This window comes from Oryzias latipes, chromosome 1 (assembly GCF_002234675.1).
Source record: "Oryzias latipes chromosome 1, ASM223467v1".
NCBI lineage: Eukaryota > Metazoa > Chordata > Actinopteri > Beloniformes > Adrianichthyidae > Oryzias > Oryzias latipes.
Window position 1 is genome coordinate 7,834,850 of NC_019859.2, and position 25,772 is coordinate 7,860,621.

Below are 25,772 nucleotides of genomic sequence, written 5' to 3' on the forward strand. Positions count from 1 at the left end.
TTAATCTCCAAACTCATAATGATCGGAAATTGAACGATTGGGCAGTAAAACCATAAAGTTTTGTTTCGTTCACCTAATGGTCCTCCCACATGCCAATTAAAATCATATTGCAGTTTTTAGCTTTAATAAAAGGCAAGTGACTTGTAAAAAAAAAAACACCACAGAAATATTAAAGCTACACAAATGAAAACAAAGCTTTTTGTAAAGCTTTCAGTGTATAATTTTGGGGGAGAAGTTAAAATTTTAAACATGGACTGAATAAGAAATTGTTCCTTTTTGCAACCAGCCTCTAGTGTTCATTAATGGAACTGCAACACGTGCTACTATTGAGTGTGGGGGCTTGTCCTCGCCCCAGTTTAACAGATGGAGGCTGGGAAGACGTTTGCTAATCAAATGAATAATGAATCATTTTTAATAAGCTTTTTGTTTAATCTGAGTATAAAAAACGAGAGAAATCAACCATTTTCTGTTTTTAGTTTTAAAAAAAAGGGTTTTGCTTTTAATTTTGGATGTTTTACTCCAAATTAGAATTAAATCATATGTGAATATATTAAAATGGAAAATTATAATTATTAATAATGTCTATAGCCTATGGAAGTCATACCTGAGGTAATACTTTAGTCAGTACTTTTGGTTCAGTCTCATGAGAGAAGATAAAAAATGATTACAAATAAATATCTTTTCCTCTAACAATTTAAAATACCACGAGGAAAACACATAACCATGTCATGTGAATGTTTTTAATGCTAAAAATAAATCACTTTAAAACAGGACGGATTTGGGGGAAAAGCAAAGAAAAGCAAAGCTTCAGATGTCAGACCAACATGGTTTTGGCATCATTGTCTGTAATCCAGTATCCTCTGCACTCTAGAAGCCGAGTATCAGTCTTTAGCCGCATTTTCTTCTCCATAAATTCAAAGCTCTTGAAGAATTCCTGTGTTTTTCTGAGGAGGTGACAGATGGATGTGAGGAGGAGGAGGAGGAGGAGGAGAGGGAGTGATGTCTGTGCTGCTGCACATTCTCTTTAAATCGCCTGGAGAGCTCAAAATACTTATTTTAAAGAAAAGCTGCACCAATAACCGCCAAGGAGGCGGAAAGACGAGGCTTCATGGAAACCCTGGAGACGTTTCAGCCTGGAGGCCTCAGAGCAGGCTCATGCTGCCATCTGTTTGCTCCTCCATTCCACCAGAGAGGAGACTTTCACAGACACTGATGTCCAACCAGGAGGTCCTCAGTGATCATACTGGACAAAGCAGTTAAAGTAGAGACGTTTCGCGTCAAAACGCGGTGTAATGTTTGTCGCTGGTGCTGACGATGTCACTGTTGCACTCGAGCGACTTGAGGACGAGCTCCAGAGCCGCTGCGCTCACGTTGAGGCTGTGCCGCTGCCGGACCGCTGACAGGATGTGCAGGACGTGGCAGCCCTTCTCCGAGTCTGCAGGAAGAGGAAACCAGCGTGACAAAAAGCTTAACTCAGACACCTGAGTTATAGGGCTGCACGATTTGAGGAAAACTCGCAATTTGTGATATTAGTGATCAATATTGCGACGACAATATAACTTGAAGAACCAAAGACATTATTTCCATCTCACTACAACAGTTTAATTTAAATAAGATTAAGAATAACTTAAATTACACTCCAAATGACCCTCGTCTATCTACACAGGAGGCGAGCACCGAACATAAAAGGAGACCATCCGATTGGTCAAATGCAGAAAGGGATTTCGTTTGATTTGATAAATACTTCCAGCTGCCATCAGATTGTTTTAGCCCATTAAAGGAAACCATTTCTCGCAATTTCCGCCGACTTTTGTGATATGCGTATTACACAGCTCGATATTGCGATAACGATAAATGTGCGATTTATTGTGCAGGCCTGGTAGATAATCTCCCAAAAAGCTCCTAACTGGCTGAGTCTTCATCTGGGACCTCGCACGTCTGCACCTGAACCTTCAGTTCCCCGGTGGTTCCAGTTCAGAGCTGAAGTGAAGCTCACGCACACTTCTCTCTTTTGGAGTCCTCCCTGATGATGTCCTTCACAGCTATCAGAAGGTCTTTGTCCTGTTCCGTCACCTAAGAAGGAGCAACAACGTCAAACGGGTTTAGAACAGCTTTAGAAGTTCTCGGGGCTCTCATACGTGGTAGACTTCGTCCTGCGCTTTGACTCTGCGGTACACGACGCCCTCATCCTGTAAGATCTGCAGGACCTCCTTCAAAAGCTGTCGAAGCTGCTGGCATCCAGACGGACCAGCAGCCTCCTGAACAGCAGAGGAAGAAGAGATGTGAAGATGGGAAAAAAAAGCCTGCATTTTTATTTTTATTTTTTAAATCTTCAAACAGAATGTTTCCGCCGTGTTCTGCCTGACCGGCTCTGCAGAAGCTGCCCGAAGCTGGTTGAAGATCAGAGGCTGCAGGAGATCCTGGACATCATACGGCCTGAACCTGGACACAGACTTCTGCTTGATGAAGTCCTTGATGAGGTTAGTGGCCTTGATGAGGGGAGTGCCGGCAGATTCCCTGAAGGACAGATGAGTGTCAGGCTTTAGACGGAGCTAACAGACATTCAGGTTCCTGTCTGGATGCTGACGCGATCTGACACGCAAAACATCAAAGTTTGAGTTCTACATGTCAACATATCCGTCAATCACGATAAGACAATCTTTTTCTTTTTTTTTTACAAACATATTACCAAGAAAGAAACAAGCCACGTTAAACAGTAAAGGTTGCAAAAAAAACATCCATAAATAAATAAAAACCCCAAAAAATAAAAAGCCATCACTTTTACATATACTACTTTATTTATTTTACTTTATATTCTATTATATTACTTTTACTTTATTATTTAAATGCAACTATTATTATTTTTTTATGTATGAATATATATTTTTTTTGTTTAAAATGTCTAACAATGATTTGATCTCTCCTCTTTTTTCATTAAAAACTAAAGAGTAATGCTAAAATTCAATGATCTGAGTATGAAATGTTTGCTGTGCGAGGAGCCAGGATTTAATATTTGGTTTCGGGAAGGGGCGGAGTCACCAATGTAACAAGGTAAATAAAATTCTTGACTCTTAAATGTTCAATTTCAATACTTCAAAGAATTTAAGCAAAAAACCATTTAAAAACGTTTCTTTGTTTCGATGACTTCAGATATTTTTATAATAGTTTTTAGCTCCTCAGAAGACTTTCTGTTTTTGATTGGATTGTTTTTTCCTGACACGTGTCGTTCTGTACGTCAAAGAATTGGTGGTTTGTAACGGACTTAAGTCAAAGTGCGACTCTGCAAAAGAACCAAACTTCCGCCTTATTAGACCCACCTTCAGTGCGTAAATGTTCAAATGTTACATTAAGTCTTTTTTTTTGGAAAACCCCTCAGAGCACATTAGCGTTGAGGTGGTCAGATGAAGTTTGTACCCGTGTCCGTCAGACTGCAGCTCAAAGGTTTTGTCGTAACACTCTCTGTAGAGCTCTGGGACGTCCATCATCCACTGGATCTGGACCGCCATCAGTGGGTCGTCCACCTTATCTGCAACATAAACGGAGGTGATGGGCTCAGACGGAGCTCCTGCTTTCCTTCTGGGTCATGACGACTGTCAGGAGCTGTGGCTCTCACAGAAAACAGAAGCTGAGATTTCTCTTTGCTGGCGGAATGTCTTCACCGAGCCTCGAACGCGGAGCAGTTCTCCGATCTCCAGGCGGCAGCGCTTCTGCTGGGCTTGTTTCAACTTCTTCAGCTCAACAACCGGGTCAAAGACTCCCGGGTCAGAGGGCGCAGGCGCCGTCCCAGCTGGAGCACAAAAAACATCATCTAGCAGAACCTCATGACTACTGCAACCACACTGGGGGTTTAAACCGAACTACATTTCTTTATATTCTTAAATACAAACACAATTTATACACTTACTGACTCAGATCTAAAGTCAGGTTTTCCATCTAATAAGCATTTTTTCTTTTTATTTAAAAATGTCCACAAAAAAGCTCAATAGTTCTTGTTGGGGGGGGGGGGGGTGTTAACAATGTCAATCAGAATTTCTTCTTGCTACATAGAAAAAAACTTTTTTAAAAAAAAATCAAAAAAGCTCAAGACAGCTTGCGATAAACTGTTACTGAAAGGTCCTAAAATTTCTTAAAACTAATGCTTAATGATGCTCAGAGTGGAATTCTTTCTTCAGTTGACTGCAATAATAAAGGACGATGATAATGAACGTTATTTTTGCAGTTTGAAATAAGACCAGGTTTAAAAGATGAATTGATTTGATTACAATAAAAAAAAAAGGTTCAAGTAGTTTGTGGAATTGATTTGACACATTTAGGTGAACTCTACGTTTCTGAAGGTAACAGAATGATGAGCTCAGACTTACTGCCATCATCTTTATCTTTGAGGAGCTCACCCTTCCAGCAGAGGCAGTTTATCACACCAGTTCCATCATCCACTGACAAAAAGACAGAGAAACTCATCATTTATAAAGCAAAAACGGTCTGGATTGGGAGTAAGCTGAAGGTCAAAACAGAAATAAATAAAACCAACGACTTAACATCCAAATTAAATGAAGCCAAAATGAGGTTCAGTGTGATTACACACTTTACCAACATAAAAGTACTTTCATTTTTTTAATATTTTCCCTCTTTAAAACAAAGTGGATTTTTCACAGTAACACAGTCTGTACCTCCATAACAGAAGAAGTTGTCCCTCTCCCTCTTGTACACCACCGTTCCAAGAACATCCACCTTGTAGATGGGGTGAGAGTTGTAGAAGTAAATACCTTCAAGGGACACAGAACAAATGAGGTCATCACAGGTCATCTTACCGAAAAAGTTTGGTGAAACATCGAGTTTAGACCTAAAGGAGTATAAATTCATTTGACAGAAAATCTTTCAATTAAACTGAAAGTAGAAGGAATGCTGAAAAAGTTTCTTTCTAAGCTGCTCTAAAGTGGTATTCAGATTAAAAATTGCCATCTCACTGACCATGATAGTCTTTAGCAACTATTCCATTAATTTTGTCACGTCTGAGTCTAATAAAAGTGTGTTCCTGTTTTCCATTTTCTACTACAAAGTACTTAAAAAAAAACCTCCTTAGCAACGGTTGCCAGGGTTTACCACATCCTCAGCATCCTCACCAGCTTCAATCACTTCAATGAAGTATACAAACTGTAACACTGACTGAATTTGTGGATACATTAAACCTGATAATATCCAAAGTGATGCTGTTTTCATCTGATTCAAACATATTAAATGCCTGATAAGAAAATGCTCACAAGAAAGTATTGGTGATTAAAATGAAAAGTTATTGCATCTCTAATGCAAACTATAAGTATCTGCAGATGCTTATTGTGTTATTGTGAGTTGGTTAAGACAAAAGGTGTAGATCCACATCTTAAACAACATAAAGCTCACACAGCCTGAGTTCTAAGAACTTTAAGTCCAAAAACACTTTTATAGCCACTGACTTTGTTTGATCCGTTTGTAAATGACACAGCTGATCGGAAGGTAATCATCAGACACCCGAGAGAGTAACCGTAGGCTGAAGACGGGGCTATTTACCTGGTATCTGCACGGACTCCGTCATCTGCAGAATGTCTTGGATGTATAGCCGCGCGAAAGCAGAAAAAATCGGGTCCAATCCCCAAAGAATCGACGGGGGCTCCTCCATCGCATCTGCCTGCATTTCATCGTGAGAAAACAAGAGTTAGTTTAAAATGTTCATTTTTTCTAATGTTGTTTCAGAAGAACTTTCTCTCTTTGGCTAAAAGAACAAGCTAACTAGGCGTGTTTATTTAAGAAAAAAAAAAAAGTCACGTGACGCAATTTGGCTGAATATTCAATAACCTTTCATAAAATAAAAATATATTCACTCGGTAAAAATGTGTTACAATAAAAAACCAAATTTAATTTTTCCTAAATCTTTCTATTTTTTAAACAGGAAAACAAAAATAAAACTCAAAGTTGCGCATGTGCTGACCGCAGTGTATCATGGGATATGTAGTTTCATAAGTACAAAGACCCAACTCCTGAGTTTTTGAACCAATTTAAGGCTTACCAGTCTAATTACTCTCAGCAAAACAGTATGGAACGATATAAACAGTCTTTGTTTTGAAGAGAATATGTGATAAAAATCGTTTTGAAAATGTTTAGCTCGTAGGTTTCTCTCCCCAGCACAGGTGAGGGCAGCAGGAGACAGAAATTGGCGCTCCAACCGCCGGACACGAGGAGCACTGAAAGAAAAGAACTGCGGCGCGCGCTGCGTTTCCGTGAACGCGCATAGACACCAAATCCGCTACACTCCTAAACCCGTCCAACAACAGGGAGGGAAAGATGACCGTTTTTACCCTTTTGGCTCTACGTAACGCGCCAACCAAGAGCACGGGTTTTCGCCGTCCGCAAACCCAGTGAGCTCTGCTGTCGGAACCAGAAGCTGGACCTGGTAGAACGCCCCAGTTCGCCTTTTATTTCGTGTTTGGGTAGGAGAAGAAGAAAGAACCCCTCGAGGTTGCCTGACCAGCGGGGTGAAAGAAGTCGGAACAACGACGAGCTGTAACACTACAGTTTCTTCTCAGGAGGAAACTGTCCTAGGGTCTCCTTTGGGCCGGGACGCGGGAAAAGTAAAGTATCGGTTCTTGTTTTCGGGGTTCCGCGGGACCATGGCGCGCGGCGGGGCGGCTCGCGGGACTGGTCAGACCCGGTGTCAGAGGCTAAGCTAGGTCTGATCCGAAGGCTGTAGAAGCTCGAACTCTGACCCGCTTCCACATCTAACGGCACACCTGCCTTCATGTCGGACTGATTTCGGGTTTGTTGTTTAGAAACTTTCCGGTTGAGTCGCCAGGCATGTCGTTCTTTAATTTCCGTAAAATATTCAAATTGGGAGCCGAGAAGAAAAAGAAACAATACGAGCACGTCCGGAGGGACGAGAACCCGGAGGAGGTCTGGGAGATCATAGGGGAGCTGGGAGATGGAGCCTTTGGGAAAGTATTCAAGGTGAGTTGGATCTGTTTCCTTATAATATTTTCTATTTCCATTAAAAGAGACAAATGTCCCTTTAATGCGCTGAAAGAGGAAAAAGATGCGCAACGATGGAGAGACCGCTTTGTTTGTTGTTCATTGTTCTGATATCTGTGGATGAAGAGATCTGGTGCGTCAGTTTATGTCCAGCAGAAATACAGATGTTTACATTATTCATTTTTCATAAACAATGAAAGACATATAACCCACGCAGATTAATGGACGCCACTTTTATTTTTGTTGTGGTTTCCCATCATGCTGTCAGTTTACAGTCTGTCATCATTAAAAAGCAGATTTATTGCTGGTAAGTAAGTGTTGAGAAAAAAAATACATTTTTCCTTTATTTTACAAATTCATAATCAAGCAGTTGAGCTTCAGTATTGGTCTATTAATTGTTCAAATGATTTCCATCTGACAAAATGTTGAGTTTTGAGGAGGTGGTTACTCTTAGTAAGTAGTAGTATAGTATTAGTATAGTAAGAGGTATCCGTGTATATGATGACATATTACCATTGCCACACAAAAGAACATGTTTTTAAATTAAATATTTGTTATTTTCCTGAGTTCTTTTCCAATCTGGAAGTAAGACGACTGGATCTATGAAGCCCCGCCTTTTGTTCTGTGCGGGTGACGCCCATTTCATGACGTCAACCTCAGCGCATCTGCATCTGAGTCTCGCTCACGTAAACAAAAAAGATCCGAACTTTTGCAAGACTGATGTGCATTTTATGCATATAAGAGGAACGTGTTTTTGCCGATCACTGCTAGCTGAGTGGAGCTGTGTGTTAGCCTGGGGGCGGAGCTGACAGTGCAGACTCTTCCTGGAAGGGGCGGTCCCTCACTGGTCTAGGTCACAATGTGAGAAGGGTTTCATGTTGGGAGGGGCTAGTGCTCAGAGTTCAGGGTTTTAGAGGTAAACTTAGAAATCCTTGAACGGACCAAAATATCGTTTTGGAGTTTCTTTTCGTGAGGAATGAACATTATAATTCATTTAAAAGCACAAGAAAATGATTTAGGCCCCTTAAATTTTAAGATTAAAAATAAGTGAGTATTTTTTCATTCACACCATGGTGAATTAGAAACAGGTGCAGCCAAAACACGCAGTTCTGTACATGTTAACGTTTTAAACATTTGTCTTTTACTTTAAATCTGCGGTTTAGATTGTACTCAGAAAGGGGGCGTGGTCTATAGATTGACATGCTGGGGTTGGATCCTCCCACAGGTAGATTGAGTGCTTGTTAGTGCTGCCATTCTCCCTGTTTTTAGGGAAACTCAGTATTTAGTGCCAACGAGCCCCCATATCCAGTTCCCCAATTAAAGGCCAACAAGAATGTCCTATTTCTCATTGACTCCCATGTTATAAACTTCCATGTAAAATACATGAATGTCAATTTTGTTCTGATCATTGCAGCATTGGGGGAGGGGAGTATTTCAAAATGGATTATTTTTTTCTTCGTCATCGTTTTTGTAAGATCTGAGCTGGGGGGTTTTCAGAATCCCCCCACCACATTTGGCTTTGTTTATTAAAAAAAAAAGAGCAAAAAGGAAGGAACGATAAAATGTGGGTAAGGAAACGTGAAACATCTCTTTAGAGACGTGGTCTGCCCTCTTGATGTTCACCTCTCCATGTTGTGGTTCAGGCGATGGGAGTGTGACCGTGACAAACGGCGGTGCACGTGCTGCGACTATAGGACAGGAGGGAATAGATCAGTCGCTCAGTTATTGATCCTACTGTTCTATCAATAACAGGGCGGATGTTCAACAGCAGAATCTGAAAGCCAGATCAAGTAAAATTTGAACGATTGATTAGAAACAGTTAAGAGATCCAGTAGCAGATAAAATATGGGTTCAAGGCTCTGAAATTCATTTGTAGCTTATAATTAATAACAAACTTAGTGCGTTCTTTAATTATGAACCTGTTGTATATGAAATCAAATCTACTTTGGAATTTTACTCCAAAAATGAGACTAGATTGAAGCAAACTGAATATAAACATGTGTCCCGTGTAGAAGTCAAACACGCTTTCTGTCTCCTGTAAACCTCTTTGTTTTATATAAATGTTTCTGTCAAACAAAAGCAGAAAAGCAAAAGGAGAAACAAACTGAAAAGAGTTCAAATCTGTCTTAACTGTCAGTACTAACTAAAGGAAATGAGAAATGAATTATGATGATAACGTTATCAGCCAAAATCAAAAAGCTGCGTTGTTTTCTAGGACGTCGTTTCTGCAGAACAGTAGGAGCTCCTTACAAATTCACCTCAGAGATTTGGGTGGAACGGTTGCTGTGGAGCAAACCTGCCCTGTTCCCATCACCCATCTGTTTACATGCTCTCCTGCTAGCTTACAGTCCCTTCACACCCCCAACCTAACATTACTGGTATAAGCAACATTGGAGCTATCCAGCCATACAGTTTTGAACCAGATGCCAACTCGGACGAGGAAAATAAAGACGTACATGAATCTGTTTGTCTGGAAGTGGATGCATCAGAATGGAGCAGAGCAGGAAGTTTGTGACTTGCCGTAGTAGGTTCTACATCACAGGCTTTATCAAACAGCTTTTTTCCTTCTGATTCACCACGATTTGAATACTCAGAAATGCAATTTTGAACTTATTTTCCTTTATATATGTCTTCTGTCATCAGAAAAACGCCACAAGAACATGTTGAAAACACCCAAAACTCCCTTTTTTATGACTTAAAATACATTTTTATTTAAAGACCAATGTTTTTTTTTTCTAAGTCAAGCCCCGGAAGAGAGAATATTGGAGAAAAAGAGGAAATCTTGGTCTCTTTATTGTCGAATTTGCTGATTGAAACCATCATCAGGTTCTTCAATGTTCTTTCTTTCTTTTTGTGCAGATTCAATGATGCAAACTTACTTTTTTGCACTTAACGTCTGTACAAACTGTTGGGTTTGGATTGTTAGCAGAATATTACTTCAGAAATAATTTCTTGTTTAGCTTTTGATATTTTTCAGTTCACATTTAGAAAAACTGTAGCTCTATTGTTGGGGAAAACCGGCGTTCCTGGGGTTTAAAGGAGGCGCACAGCTGACTGCGCCATTCCGGGAAATCTCCAGGAAGTGTCCTCTATCACTTCAAGCACATCCTGTCTGCATAGGAACCAAAACATTCTGCTCCAACATCACATGTTCCGCTGATGTTCACTGAATTAACGTCTGTTTTAGATGACAAACGCAGTATTTTGACGTGTTTTCGTCAGCTAACAGACTTCTCCGTCACAGGCTCAGAACAAGCAGACGGGCATCCTCGCCGCCGCCAAAGTTATCGACACAAAGACGGAGGAGGAGCTGGAGGACTACATGGTGGAGATCGACATCCTGGCCTCCTGCGACCACCAGAACATCGTCAAACTGCTCGATGCCTTTTATTATGAAGGCAAGCTGTGGGTGAGTGTGGTGTGAAACATCTCATCCAAACCTGAAACAAAACAAAAAGATACAAAGCTCCAAAAGGAAACAGACCGTCTACTGAGAATTGACCAAATTGATCAAGTCGACCCTTCATGTAAGGCTGCGTATCATCCGTAAAACATGAACGGATGATTTAAAGTGAAAAATTGTGCGGAATGTTTCAGTTGAAGACGGAGGGTGCCATCTTGATTCAGTTAGAATTTTTTCTGAACCCTTTAAAGAGGATTAAACCTAAAGACTTGCGCTTTAATCAGCTTAGTCTGTAGACATGTAAAAAAAATCTTCCACATTTCTTGAAGCCTTTTCTCGTGGCATTCTCTTAAAAATAACAATCAAAGCAAACTTTTATTTTCTTTGCTTTTCTTTTACTGATCAAGGTACAGTTAAAATAAATACATGGATTTGGAATTTGATGTTTTGTTCTTAGATCTAGCAGTGATGAAAGTCTTCCGGGAATTCCCGGAAATCCGGGTTTTTGAGCAAACCGAACGTACTTTCCGGGAAATAAACCCCTGATCTCTACGGACAAATCGCTTTCCGGATTAAAAAATGGTCTGAAATCAGCTAATTTTAGCTTTATTTTCTATATTTATCCGCAGATCGCTTCCTCTATGGTCGTGGCCATCTCTCGTCTTCCCGGCCTAATTGACCAATGACGGGACGTTTTAGTTGCTTTCGGATGCGTCGATGGGTCTGATTGGCTCTGTCTGCACCACGTGGTCAGCGTGACTCGCTTCCCTAGAGACCAAAACTGGCGGACCCACGCTAAACTTTCACAAACACATCTGAAGAGTTTGCGATCAAATTTGTGTTAAAATAATGGCAGGCATCGTCATTATTGAGCGTGGTCACGACCTCAGTTGTGAGAAGACGATAAAAAACAAATTGAAGTGGTCTTGGCTGGAAAAAAAAGATTTTTAAGGTAGTGTAGGTCAAATACTTTTTTGTGTAAAATAATCTCAAAACCACATTTTGAAATAATTTCAATTTTAGTTTTGAGTTTCAGTTTTTATTTGAATACATTTCTTTATCTAATTTATTTGTATTTCCTAATTACCATGATTTAGTTCAGTATAGTTGACATTAATTATAAGTATTTGATGGTTTGGACCCGCACTCCCTTAAAAAATAATGTTTACAATCTTTAGTTTAGTTTGTATGTTTGTTTTGATATTTCCCAGATTACTTAGTATTGGTGTTAAAGAATTGATGTATTATGTTATAGAATTAAAGTTTAAAGCAGATCCCATATTTTGATGTAATTATAGTTTGAGAAAACAGTGCAAGTGGATGTTGTACATCAGTCATTTCTAAAGCAGAAATAATGTATAAATAACTGAGGTATTTTCATAGAATATCATAGTTACTGGTGTTCTTTTTGCCATTTGGGGCTTTGATGTTACTATATTTTAGCAATTGTAGCTTTTGCAGCTTTAAGGAAAAGCATAGATTGTAGGATTGTGTTACTTTGAGCAATTTTCCAAATTCTTTTTTGGGACCAGCAAGTCCTTAATGGAGAGTCAAACTAGGGGTTTGAATGACAAATCATGATGCTCCAATTAGTCTTAGTTTCTTGATAAAGAAGTGAATAACTAGCTGCCAGAATGCACCAGAATGCATCTAAGACCACGTATTTTTCCAAAATTTCGCTCTGTGCCCGCCATATCGCTCAAAGAAAAGTTCAGGGATTTTTTCCTTACCTGACTTTCATCACTGATCTAGAAACACAAAAATCTGGATTCTTATTCATCCGCTGCACACGATCAGAACCACCACCTATGCTGTTTCCTCTATTATGACCTAAAACAAGACTTTAGAGCTGTTCCTGCTCAGAAATTAGTCATTCAGATTATTGTGGCCGGATTTTAAACCAGTGTAGTACATTTTTAAGCATTGACTGCATGAGACAACGTTGGAGCGAGCGAGGGTGACGTCACCCATAGAAAATGATTTACCTCCGGCTTAAACGCAGTGAAGTCAATTCAGTCGCCATTTTTTGGCAATTGGAACACCGACATATTGGAGCCAGACAAGCAGCGGTTGGTCCGAGTCGGTCTGAGTCAACGTTTCTATGGCAACCCCTCTCGTCAACCAGGAGAGAGAGCTTGTTGGAAGTCCACAATCCTAGTACTTGAAAGCAGGCCACACGGAATCTGTCAAACGTTTCAAATGTTGGACATGAGGCCACATTGATGCACTTATGTTAGGTTATGTAAAAATAGGTAGCAGAACAAGAATAATTCTTCTGACTAATAGAATGACGGGGTAATGGCTGCTGTTTATTTCTCTATAGAAGTCTATGGGACTTTGGCTTTTAGGAACGCCAGGGGGAGGAGTCACTCAGTCCAGTTCTCAGATACAGCCTATGGTTTTGACATAGTTGTAAGCAACATGTAAAAAAGGATCTAAGCCTTTTTTACAAGGACAGCTACTCCATCAGTTAAAGCTTCGTAAAACATTTACTCATTATCACATTTGGAGCAGAGCCCAGTGATTTATCAGACTTTCACCATATTGTGATTTCCTACTTTCATTTGACAACTTTTACCAGTATTGGGAGGAGGAACTCGGATTGTTCAAATGGCTGCATGTTTAAATAAAGTTAGTTTCAAAATAGGCTAACGCTTCTGCATTAGACAGTAGAGTTGTCCTGTGAAACACAAATGATGGAATTCTGGGAAATTATTAGGGTTTTTTTCCTCAGTTTTCCTGGTCCTTAAGCGTTAAAATCTGCATTAGTCATGCAGTGTTTGCACGTCTGCAGCACTGTTGCTGCAGCAGCTAAGGCAGGACTTTGGTAAAGCTCCTTTACCACTTCATTGTTGCTCCTTTGTGGCCAAAGTTCACGTCAGCAGCAGCAGAAACAAGCCGCTTTCACAGCTGTTAATCACTCTGATGGTTTATGGGAAGTATTTTTAAATACCTCTGTTTTTCACCGCAGCCGTGATTTCCCACGCCGCGTCCCATTCAATGTGCTGCGTCTGTCAGTTAGAGGACACGCAGATTACGGTCATGACCTGAACGCACAAGTGTTCGTGAATAAATGAGCAGCAGGGTTACAGGTCAATCCCGCGCTGAAATGCAGAGCTTCTGCTTTTGTCACCGAGCTGACAAACACAGAGACGTGTTCATTACAGTGGACGGGTGCAGGAATCCTGTGAGTCCCGGCAGGAACATCTCAAAGCTTTGCAAGGTTCCTCTGATGAAGCACGGCCTCCTCTTCCCAGAAGCTTGCTTCTTCTAGCTGGAAGAGTCCTGGTCCTTCTTTTCCTCCACTCCTACTCTTAAAAAAACACGATGTTTATAAAGTGACAGATTTGAAAGAAACTGATGTCGTTTGTGTTCCTACAAAAATATAATTAAAACTAACCTTTGTTCTTTCTTTGAGAACTTCAAAATGCAACAATAGCTAAAGAAAGAAGCCAAACAATGAAAAATGCTATTAGTGCCATTACAAAAGCTAAAAATATTCTACAACAATGGTGTAGAGCTGGGAAGATAAACAGATCTGAATGCTGCTAATGCAAAATATTGAATCAAACATTTAGCATAAATGAAAATGTGGGTAAAAAATGCTGGACAACCCCGAATTATGTCACAAATGTAACTGAAATAATCTACGTTTAAGATCAACTCAAGTGTGAAAGAACTACAACCTATGTGGCCCTTTATTTGATTTAATCTGGCCCCCCAAACTGGAATAAATGTTATTGATAATCCTTATCAATGTTTTGTTTTCCATGTAATTCTGATCTTTATCAAGGTACTGAAAGTTTTTCTCCTCTCATGTGATATTATTTGTTTTTCTGACGTTCGTGTGTGTTTTCCCATCATTTTAACAAGACAAGAACACAGCATCTCTCTAAGTTTAGGTTTCACTCTGAAGGACTTGGACTCATTAGTCCAATTGGCTGTTCTAGTGACAGTTACGGTAGTGAAGTGTGCATATGTTCAGTCTATTATTGTGATCTGTTCCATTATTATAGTTTGGCTTTTAAGTTGAACGGCCCTTTCTTGGTCCTTTATTTTGTTAAATAAATTTCTCCTAAAAGTGCGACTTATACTCCAGTGTGACTTACATAATGTGATTTTTTTATTTTTTCCTCATTTTCTTGCTGCCCTGACTTATACTCTGGGGTAACATTTAGTCAGATGAATATGGTAAATATATAGCTAAATAATCAAATGTACTACAAAATACAAAGAGATGAGCTCAAAGCTGGTTTAAAATAAAATAAAACTTCACTGGATGGGAAAAAAAACAATAATCAATAATGCTAAACATGCTAAACGTTATGCAACACTGCATCCCATCTGTGGTGTGAAGTGGTAGAAAAAATGTTTTCATTGAGATTCTAATTTTGACTCAAAATTATTTTGGGGGCTGAAGAGAATTGAGAGCTGAATAATGCTGGGTATTTCCTGTTTTGTGTCAGTCCAGTTTGAAATAAAAATGTTAAATCTGAAACATGGAAATGTGTCAGCAAAACCATAAGTGGAATTTTCTGAAAAGAAATGAGTAAAAAGCAGAACCCGTGTCTAAAACTAAATCAGGAAACCTCTGATGAAGTGGACTCCTCCAACAGTTTGGAAACTCTTCGATTTCCTGCCGTTTGGCTTTGACGTGAACTAACAGAAGAAGTGAAAAATCCTATTTGCATGTGTCCGTGCACGCGCGTGCCAAACAAATGAGCGGGACAGGAAGCCACGGCCCCGGACTGTGGTTCCTGTCCGAGCGTTGCCACTCTGTAGCTCCTGTGTGGAGCCCATTGTGCGACAGTGGAGCCTTTTAAAAAAAAACAACAACAGCACAGCTACAGAGACGGGGCAGAAACGGTTCCTTCAGTGCTGAGACCCCAGCTTTTGTACGCCTTGTGAGGACTTTGATGCTAGAAAGGCAGTCTCAGGAATGCCACTAAAGCTCAAACTTACCCCCTTTGTTAACCATTCGTGCTTCACTTTCCCTCTAACCTCACACTCACCAAAGCACAGACCAACGCCCACCACAACTGCTTTCTCAATGGCCCTGAAAAACGCAGAAGTGAAGCTTCACTTCCTTTTTCGGATGACATCGCTGCTGCTGTTACCCTGCAGGTCCGTGTGTCCAGAGATACTTTAATCCTGTTTGTAGAATAAGCACCCAGGTCTGGAGGAAGCTGCCCAGCAGCTGTGAACCCCCCCACATGCACACAACATGGCCTCAGATGCTCCAATCCTCTTACAGTTCCAACCAGAGCCTCTGAAAACAGTTTGAAGTTCCTGTGCCGCTCAAAATCAATAAGAAGTCTGTCTGTTCCCTCAGATCCTGATCGAGTTCTGTGCCGGGGGCGCCGTGGATGCCGTCATGCTGGGTGAGTCTGTGTAACATCGGAGGCGTCCCGTGGGTTTGACTGTGGCACGCCTCAGTGACCCTCTGCCTCCGTCACAGAGCTGGAGAGGCCCCTGACGGAGCCACAGATCCGGGCGGTGTGCAGGCAGACTCTGGAGGCGCTCACCTACCTGCACGAAAACAAGATCATCCACCGAGACCTGAAGGCGGGGAACATCCTGCTCTCGCTGGACGGCGACGTCAAACTAGGTGCGTTCAAAAAACCAAGTGGGGTCATGAGAGGCGTGGCCTGTGGCCCAAAAGATTTGACAGTCCTTAAAATCATTTGTGGTGCAACGGGAGAGAATCTGCTTTTAAAGTTCAGTTCAGTTTTTCTTTTCAGATTCTCTTCCTCACACAAAACTGACCTTTGAAATAAAGAACATTCAGACGTTAAGCAGCTTCTGATGTTCTGCTGCTGTTCAGACAGAACTGCACAGATGGAGGAGCAGCTGTTGGAGACTTTACCTAGACTCACCTGTACCTGGTTCTTTGTCCAGTTTTTGTCTCATGAATTCTAGTCAAGATTTTTACCCCACATAACAATTTGTGTCATATTTGACGCATCCATTTCTGACACTTCCTAAGTCTTTACCAATTTTTCCTTATGAGCCCATCGGATAGAACTTTAGTCCATGTTTTCTGCCTGTAGTTCATCATCATTCCACTAGGGGCAGTAGAGGAGCTTTTCCTGCTCATTTCAAAATGGCTGCTTCAGTGAAATCCCAAAAGCACTTTTGGCTAGAAAAGTTTAGCTAATTTTCAAAACTTTATGCTGAGAATAACTCATCTAGTATTAATATTATTATTTACATGACTACTTGCCGAACTAAAAGAATACAAAACATTTTCTTCATTTACTATTTTTCATACATTTACACTGCTAAAAGTGTGTGGATCAAATTTGAGCCAGGCAGTAAATAAGGAGCTTTTTTCCTTTACACTCATGTCAATAGTTTTGCATCTTAGCTAGCTTTGTTGTGAGCAAAATCCACCCATCCATTCATTCATTCATCTATCCATCCATTCACGCATCCATCCATCCATCCACCCACCCATCCATCCATTCACCCATTCATCTCCCCATCCATTCATCCATCCATCCACCCATTCATCCATCCACCCACCCATCCATCCACCCATTCATCCATCCATTCATCCATCCATCCACCCGTCCCATTCTCATTGTCTTTCCCATCAGTTAGGGGGTGGAAGGTGTGAAAGGAATAGGGGGCTAGGTACGGGGAGGGGGCCCTATTTATTTATTTATTTTTATTTATTTATTTTTAATCGTCCTACTTGTTTTCATATTTTGTTGTGTTTTAATGTAAAGCACTTTGTGTTATATTTTCATATGAAAAGTGCTTTATAAATAAAGTTAGATTTGATTTGATTTAATCCATTCATCCATCCATTCACCCATCCATCCATTCATCCATCCATTCACCCACCCATCCATTCATCCATCCATTCACCCATTCATCCATCCGCTGGTTCGATACCCGGCACTCGCATTTTTCACAAAAACATCTTTTTTGTTATTTTGCTGTTTTCACTTTATTGATGGTCAACTTTGATCATTTTTTAATTTTTATTCTTCCCAATTATTCCCCTTGAGTTTCATTTTCATTCAGCAATATAGCATTCAACCCTACATTTTCTTTTGGAAATGCAGCTCCTTCTAGTTGATCCTATATCTCATGAAAAAAGGATAATGCAGTTTTTTTGTGGATTTTATCAAAGGGTTTAAAAAAATTATTTTAATTAAAGCAAAATGGAATTTTCGTGGCAAATTCTTAGATTTGATTTGCTTACAGGGTTAAGTCATTTGACTTTTTATGCTTTTCCTGTGTTTTTAGGTTATTCTACTTAAAATGATCAAACGACTTGAACTGCAACCTTTTTTTTTAATTCTGTGTTGGATCTGAGAAACTAAACCATCAACAAACCTGTTCCTGTTAGAAGATCTGAATGATCTGAGACGTTTTAGCTCTCCTTTCTCAAAGGAGGACAGGTCGCTACATTATCAGGCTTTTAGTTTCAAGACATAAAATGTTTCTGTCTTGGCCTAGAATTATACCTGATTGTTCCAGGAAAGACTGGGTTTCAGGTCAAAATACCCTGAAGTCAATACCTGTTCCTAAATAAGAACTTTTCACAAACTTATTTTAGTTTACAAAGCTGTGAAACTCACAGGCTCATCTCATAAACCAGTAAAGAAATAAAACTACTAGAAACAAAATGTAATCAACACAACCTGTCAGTTTGTGTGAAACTGAAACTGAACTTGATCCTTTGCTTTGTGCGGTTCACTTCTGCTGAACATCACCTGAACCAAGTGCTTTTACCTGCTCACTGACACCAACCAGGTGGTTCCGTTTTGGCTCTTGAAGTTTAGTTGTGAAGGAAACCAAACCGTTTTCTTCATGGCTGAGCTGCCAAACCTGATTCAGGAGTCTGTGACTGTTGATGTGCTTTCTTCACCAGCTGAAGAAAAAGACGTTTTGTGTCACTTTGTTTCAATCTGCTCTAACACTGAAGTTTGCGGCGCTCCTTTTTTCACTCACATGACTTCAACCATGAAGAACAACAGATGTTCTCTTTCTGCAGAAAGGATTTGTGTTCTCGTGTTGTTCTGTCTTTAGTTTTTACTGCATCAAAGACAGAATGTAAACATGAAAGTTTAAGCGTCCAAATGCAGAATAAAAACTAAACAAAACCACTGATTCCCCACGATGCAACTCTTCAAAAACAAGCTAGCTATTTTCCTATGCAGAGCTCTGTGCAGCGTCCGTAACAAACATGTGGCTGTGAAAGCTGCAGATGTGCATCATAGATGCAGAGTGCATGTGCTGCATGGAGCTGTCTGTGTCTGCGTGGCGGCGGCAGCTGCTGCAGTAACACTGCTCTTCAGGAGCAAGTGAGTCACTGCTGGAAACAACACAGCAAGCGTTTTACAGTATGACATAACACACTGAGCCGCTGTTTACTCACACAGCAGCCCAACAATGATGGCATGCTGCACAACAACAATTTCATGTTGGAGAAAAAATATGTTCCTCTTCAGTTTTTCATTTGGAAACGACTGGCTAAGTTCTGCTTTTGTTGAAATCTCGTTTTTTTTCCAGCTGACTTTGGCGTTTCAGCCAGAAACACAAAAACGCTGCAGCGCCGGGACTCCTTCATCGGAACTCCTTATTGGTGAGTTCCTTGAAAAAGGATCTTTTAAAGGAGTTTTTCTTTCATTTTTATTTTTATTTTTGGTTTAATCTGCTCCGCCTGCTTCATCTCCACCCATCAGGATGGCTCCGGAGGTTGTGATGTGCGAGACGTCCAAAGATCGGCCCTACGACTACAAGGCCGACATCTGGTCCCTCGGGGTCACCCTGATCGAGCTGGCGCAGATCGAGCCGCCCAATCACGAGATGAACCCCATGAGGGTCCTGCTGAAAATAGCCAAGTCCGACCCCCCCACTCTGATGCAGCCGTCGCGCTGGTAAGTCCCAGCAGCCCCCATCTTCGCCCAACGGTAGCTCTGTTGGCTCCAGCAGCCCTGTGCCCCCTAAAGGGATTCAGCTGGTTATATGGATGGATGGATGGATGGATGGATGTTGTACATTGGAGCAAATGGAGAGTGACGAGCCATCTAGTGGTTAGCTGCTGAACTGATCTGGCTCCAGACACTGCGTTTTTCTTTAACCATTGTGCTATCCAAGGTACTGTAACGTTGGGAGTGGGTCATCTAGACCCACTAGACAGTGCGCTGAACCTTTTTTCTTCCATGATTTGTGATCTCTACTGGTGTCCATGGATTACATGAAATCTTTCCACCTTAATCCACCTTTGTCATGGTAGGGAGAACACGTCAATGTAAGGGTGGGGTCATCTAAGATAGCACAGGGGTTAAAGAAGGCAGCGTCAATGTTGCTCCTTGGTCAAAATGCACATTTTAAGAATGCATGTCTTCTAAATAATTAAACATAATGCAGTTAATACTACAAACTGATACTAACAGTTTTAAGCTAAGTGACTCAATACAGGTCTCTAGTGGAGCAATTTTGAGTGGAAACAAAGATGTCTTTGTCAAACTTTTAATTGAAAACAAAAAAATGAAATGAAACAAACTTTTTTATCTCTAATCAGTCAGATTGAGAAAGCCCCGCGCACCCAATTTAATTAAATAAAATTAATTTTTTAATTTAGTCTTGTAGGTTTTCACGTATTTACAGAACAAAATAGTGGGGTATTTCTGTTTGTTTTTTGTTGTCCTGCAGCTGTCAGGACTCCCCAGTGACATTTGTGTCCCCCCAGGTCCCCAGAGTTCAGTGACTTCCTGAAACGATGTCTGGACAAGAACGTGGAGAACAGATGGACCACCGCACAGCTTCTTCAGGTGCTTTTGTCCACTTCAATCCTCCTGCTCTGAACATGTTCCACCATCTGTCACGTCCTCCACTTTAACACTTCAGCACTCGGGTCATGTGACCTGCCCTCCCCACACCTGCTCACCACCTGCTGTCAGGGCCTGAGCCGTCTGCGCAGGACAGCTGACGTCCGCAGGGCTTTTTTCTGCACCATCTAATGTTGGCGCTCGGGTCAGAGCCTCTTTTGCTCGCTGAGGAGAGGCGGCGAGGACGCATCCGTGCGCTCGCAAGAATAACTCTGAGGAAGTCTCGATGGGCTTGAAGATACAGAAAAGCGGTTTTCCTCCAGTGAAGGTTCTTATATCCAAGAAGCTTCACATCATCAGACCCGCCATCGATTATGTGCAGCAGGTTTCCAAACCCAGGAAGGTGAGGCTCCAGGGGCGCGGCGGATGGGATCAACGGAGGGGTGCAGGGCTCAGATGGGTTAAACACACAAGACAGATGGGTGTCGCATGTTCAGAGGTGTCAGCCCGTCACCCAGCATCCTTTGCATGTTTTCAGTGAAGCCCTGTTGGTCTCTCTGCGCAGCACCCCTTCGTGTCGTCTGTGACCGACAGCAAACCTCTGCGGGAGCTGATCGCTGAGGCCAAAGCCGAGGTCACCGAGGAGATCGAGGAGCACAAGGAGGAAGAAGAGGAAGAGGAGACAGAGCCCCAGCCTGTGAGTAAACCTTTGTTTATATGGATCAGCAGGAGAAATGAGAGTGTTGGACGATGCTTGAGATCCTGTCGGATGGAAGCTCACAGCTCCAACACATCTGCAGGATGAAGATCTGCTCAGGAGCACTGGGCTGAGCAAAATCTGCTGCTGTCCTTTTGAAGTTTGTTTAGTTTCACCAAAGATTTTAGAAAAACAAAAGATAACTGAAACCTGATATTGACTTATTTTCATGTAAGTTTCAGATATCGTACGGTACTTTAAATCCGTTTCATACTTTTTTTATGGTTAACCAGACAAAGGCTGCTGTGCTGAAAAAAATCAAAAAATCTATTGAAATTAAAAAGTCCTGTTGATGAGCTTTAAATTTGAAAAAAAATAGATTCACAAGTTCTTCATATGACCTCTGACCTTTGCATGTGGTGCATCTTTGAGTGAGTTTGACTCACTTTTTATAATTAAAAAACCTGAAAGAGAAACATAGTTGATCCCACAAAATCACAGAGTCACTGAAGGAGTTGGACTATCCAAGCAGAGAAGAACCAAACGGCTTAAAACAACAGATTTATGTTCTTCACTCCGTTATGAAACTTGAACCCTTCCCCTGGCGTTCTTCAGGATCCAGAGGCTTCCATCTTTGTGTTCGTGCTGCTGTGCAAATGCAGTGAAAGGGCAGAGATCGCCTTTAAACGCAGGTCTCTGCAGGTCATGAGCCTGGGAGATTTCCATATTATATTTCCATGGAAACTGCAAAAGGACTCCCAGTCATTAGGTCTTTGATCAGGTTCTGTTTTTTTTGATTTGGTGCCAAAACAGTTTTTTTCTTTTTTTCTTTCCTCGTCTTCTTCAGGGCCACAAACGAGCGCCATCCGACGTCAGCGTTGCCAGCTCAGAGGATGAGAAAATCCCGCTCTCTCCATCAGTCTTGGAGTCGGTTCCTGAAAAACTGGAGCAGATCCTGCAAGTACCTGCACAGCCAGAACTTCCCGAGAGCAACCATGTGGAGAACACCTGTGAGCAAGCTGCTCCTGTAGAACAAACGGAGGAAGAGTCTGACGCTCGAGTGAAAGATGAAGAAGAGAAACCCGCAGTGGAGGAGGAACTCCCAGATGGAGAACCAGAACCAGAACCCTCAGCTGAACCTCCCTCCGAAGAGCTGCAGCAGCTGCAGATAGACAATGATGATGAAAAGGAAGTGGACACAGCTGAAGCTCCAGAGCACGAAGAGGCTTCCGAGCTTCCAACAGAGGAAAACACGCCAGCCACAAGTCCAGCAGAGGAAGAGGAGGACAAAGAGGAAGAGCAATACAAACAGCCAAAAGTGACTCTGACTCTTCCAGAGAAAGACAACGCAGAAATGAAAGCAGAAACATCCAAGGAGGAGAAGGAGGTTCAAAACAACGACTCTGGGGGATCAGCCGCAGACAGCAGCAGCGTGGACCTCAACCTCTCCATCTCCAGCTTCCTGTCCAAAACAAAAGAGCCCGGATCCGTTTCAGTGCTGGTGAGTCCACTCTCACAGAACTGAACCCTGTCAAACAACGTCTCCCTAAACGTTGTCGTTTTTCCAGGACGCCAAGAAAAAGAAAACCCTCAAAAAGACCCGCAAGTTCATTGTGGACGGCGTGGAGGTCAGCGTGACGACGTCCAAGATCATCACAGACAACGACACCAAGAACGAGGAGATGAGATTCCTCAGGTGCCTTCCTCGTTTACACTCCAACGTTCCAGGCAAATGGGAGGAAAATCAGGCAGAGAGGACATTCAGTGTGATGTCTGTCTTTCTCCCAGGCGTCAGGAGCTGAGGGAGCTGCGCCTCCTGCAGAAGGAGGAGCAGCGAGCGCAGCAGCAGCTGAGCAACAAGCTGCAGCAGCAGAAGGAGCAGATCTTCAGGCGCTTCGAACAGGAGACCACGGTGAGGCCTTCCCCTTCATAAATGACTCCAGAAATCTTCTCTGGGGGGGAGGGGCCGCTGTGGGGGTTCAGGAACCTTCTGCCAGTGGATTTCAAGGAGTTCGACTCAACAGATTTAGTCTTTTAAAAATATTCTTCCACATTTTGACCCGTTTGAGTTCTGTTCAGTCTAGAAGCAAATGTACAAAACAGCTGGAGAAAACCAGAGAAACGTTAAAGGTGCTAATGGTTTCGCATTAACATTGATGTCAGGTGTTCTGGCTCCGCATCGTCCATCATTTCTGATAAGGGACACCTCAAAGGGCATTATCCCGCTCGTAATATTGTACATTTTGAAAATAAAAGAGTATTAAGTTAATTATTAGTACTTTAATCTTGCTATTTTGGTAACTTGATAATAGGGTCCCTTTCTTAATGTTAGTTAAAGCACAGTTAAGCATTAATTAACTATTTAATGAAGCGTTAACTGCCACTATTGTGCATTACAAAGTGTATTATTTAATGCATTAAACTGATGTGTATTATTCAATCTAACCTAAAGCAATGAGAAAAGTTCGTTGCATCGACACACGTTAGTCCATACCTATGAAAAGCCTAACTAAAGCCTTGTTTGTTTGGAGTTAGGACGTGAAAGGTAAGTAAGGTTTTACTTAACCCTTATAAATGCTGTAAACCTCATAAGAGTTACCTAACCGTTACTCAACCATAGTTAATAATTGTGAAATAAGGATTGGAAGCTTATTGTGAAGTCTGACCAATTATCCATTTGGAAAGACTTGCAGAATGCAGAAGACTGTTCCTTCATCTACAAACTGTTAGCAGTATTTTGGGATGTGTTGTCATGGTAACCAGCAGCTGGCTCTGCTGCAACTAGAATGTGAGGACTAACCAGAAACTTAACAAACACATTCAGTGATACAAAGCATCATTTCAGAGCAAAGGTTCACCTTTCACCGCTGTAGTTGTGCTGGCATGTCCATCATAGAGACGTTGGAAGGACAGACATCTTTTTCTACTTTTCTTGCGGTTAAACTGTGGAATAACATCTGTCGCCTATGTTAGAAGTGTGTGTTGCTCCGGTGACCCAGTGACGTTTCAGCCAGGACAGTAATATGGAATGTTCTGGCTATTTGACCGGAACTTCTGTTTTTAGATGTCCATTATCACTTTTTAACCCGTTGGAACTTTGGACAGACCTAAATCTCCATTTTTGTTTTTATTTGAATTTTTAGAGTGTTAAATCTGATCTCCGTCCTCCGTCCCTGCAGAGTAAGAAGCGTCAGTACGACCAGGAGGTGGAGAACCTGGAGCGGCAGCAGAAGCAGACCATCGAGAGGCTGGAGCAGGAGCACACCGCCCGGCTGCGGGACGAGGCCAAGCGCATCAAAGCGGACCAGGACAAGGAGCTGTCCAAGTACCAGAACATGCTGAAGAACCGCAAGAAGGAGGTCAGTCTCTGCACTACTTCACCCCCGCCCTCTGAACAGAAACCGTCCCATGATGCTCCTGTGTACAGTTCAGGTGCAAACGCAGCTCCCTGATCTGCTGTTTGTGAGCTCAGTTTAGCTCCTCCGGTGTTACGTTCAGTCGCGCTGCCACTGTTAATTTCCCTCATCGGTCCTAATCTACCTGTGGCTTCGTCTCCCATCATGGCCACAGGGCAAAGAGGGGGCGGGACTTACTTCAGGAATGTGCGAAAAGCCGCCATGAAATGTTTTACAGACGACCTGCTGTGGAGGAGCTTAAGTTCTCCTCTTCTGGCAACCCCAGAGAGGAGGATTGACTCTTCAGTTTTTAAGCTCCTCTTCCTTGGGCTGAGTGTGCAGCGTCAGCTCGCAGACAGACGGGTGACGTTCTGTGATCCACAGGGGGTGCTCCATGTTATGATTCAGTCCTTTGAGCTGTCCTCCAGCACGCTCTGCAGATCTCCTTTCCAGGACGTAAGTCAAACCTCTGTGTGGCGTTCATGCTTCCTCTCCTCCTCTTCATCACTCCTCACTCTCAACTGAAGGTTTTTATGCTCTTAAGGTCCTCTGAAGAGGACAAGAACGGATATATTAGATATGTAGTCCTATTAGTTGAAAAACTGAAGCAAAGGTGAGGAAGAACAATTCAGAAAAAGAAGATGTGAAGAAAAACAATAATTTATTTAGAAAAAACAAACAAAGAGGGGGCAGTAGGAAGTTCCACTTAAATACCAGGAAGGCGAGCTTTCAGGAGCTCCCAAAAAATACTTCCTCTGATTTCTACTGTTAACATCTCTCCTTCTTATGACCCTCATGGCTTCAGGACTCGCCGCCCTCAGCGGCGTGCGTTCAAGCAACCATTTCCATAAAGAAGTCGATGTAAAATAGCATATCTCCGTGTTTCAGGCCTCCCCGTTTCAAACTCCTGCATTTACACGTCGCTATGCAAGTTTCTACGACCATTTTCAGACTAATGACTGCGTGTTGAAGGTTACACCAGGTTTAACTTTGACCAATCCGGGACTTTGATGTGGTAAGGGCGGAATTAATTCCCAGAAGTGCCAACTGTTGGGTTGATCGTGGAGGTTTGTGCCCGGCCAGATTCATGACACCATATATTGACAAAGAGCTGTAAAAGAAAAAGCCTGAACCAAGATTCACTTCCAAGCATGAAGATGAGCAACAGATTGTTTGGAAGAGCAGCAGAGGAGGGCGGTGAGGAGTCAGGAGAATAAACTGCTAGAAGGACAAGAGCCGTCTGTGGCTCTTGGTTCCCACAGTGGAAAAGGCGCCTGCCTTTGCTCACATGGGATCACGTGGAGTTTGGCGCTAGAGGCCGCTTTTAGCAGCTGAAAGACCAAAACATTTTCAATATTTAGATTTTTTTTATTAGGTAAAACCTCGTAAAATTTCTCATACAATGTCAACAATTGTATTTCTTCATCTGTGCTGCTGTCGAAGTTCATATTACTATAGATCTTCCGTCTGGATGCTTCCTTTTATAGCAGACT

General features: G+C 41.9%; 2 protein-coding genes across 5 annotated transcripts in view; one reads left to right on the plus strand and one right to left on the minus strand.

Annotated features, from left to right (window-relative positions):
- stn1 (STN1, CST complex subunit) lies at positions 1-6,433 on the minus strand. Of its 4 annotated transcripts, none has more exons than XM_011493555.3 (10): positions 6,330-6,433; positions 5,545-5,662; positions 4,668-4,763; positions 4,362-4,433; positions 3,614-3,787; positions 3,415-3,526; positions 2,367-2,517; positions 2,139-2,258; positions 2,001-2,073; positions 1-1,435 (listed from the first exon to the last, which is right to left on the minus strand). In XM_011493555.3, the coding sequence occupies exons 2-10, from the start codon at positions 5,651-5,653 to the stop codon at positions 1,278-1,280; spliced, it is 1,065 nt and encodes a 354-aa protein (XP_011491857.1). In that variant the 5' UTR covers positions 5,654-5,662; positions 6,330-6,433; the 3' UTR covers positions 1-1,277. The 4 variants fall into 4 exon arrangements, with proteins under 4 accessions (XP_011491857.1, XP_011491787.1, XP_020567980.1 ...); XM_011493485.3 differs by lacking the exon at positions 6,330-6,433 and adding an exon at positions 6,041-6,124 and having other exon boundaries at positions 4-1,435; XM_020712321.2 differs by lacking the exon at positions 6,330-6,433 and having other exon boundaries at positions 4-1,435; positions 5,545-5,792.
- The window catches only part of LOC101170491 (serine/threonine-protein kinase 10), a 25,153-nt gene continuing 5,813 nt past the window's right edge, over positions 6,433-25,772 (plus strand). The window contains exons 1-12 of the mRNA XM_004065759.3: positions 6,433-6,975; positions 10,241-10,405; positions 15,732-15,780; positions 15,858-16,007; positions 18,926-18,998; positions 19,099-19,293; positions 20,109-20,190; positions 20,753-20,884; positions 21,732-22,385; positions 22,453-22,580; positions 22,673-22,796; positions 24,064-24,243. Of these exons, the coding sequence (XP_004065807.1) occupies positions 6,826-6,975; positions 10,241-10,405; positions 15,732-15,780; positions 15,858-16,007; positions 18,926-18,998; positions 19,099-19,293; positions 20,109-20,190; positions 20,753-20,884; positions 21,732-22,385; positions 22,453-22,580; positions 22,673-22,796; positions 24,064-24,243 (2,082 nt within the window). The 5' untranslated portion in view covers positions 6,433-6,825. The remainder of the gene's footprint in view (positions 6,976-10,240; positions 10,406-15,731; positions 15,781-15,857; positions 16,008-18,925; positions 18,999-19,098; positions 19,294-20,108; positions 20,191-20,752; positions 20,885-21,731; positions 22,386-22,452; positions 22,581-22,672; positions 22,797-24,063; positions 24,244-25,772) is intronic.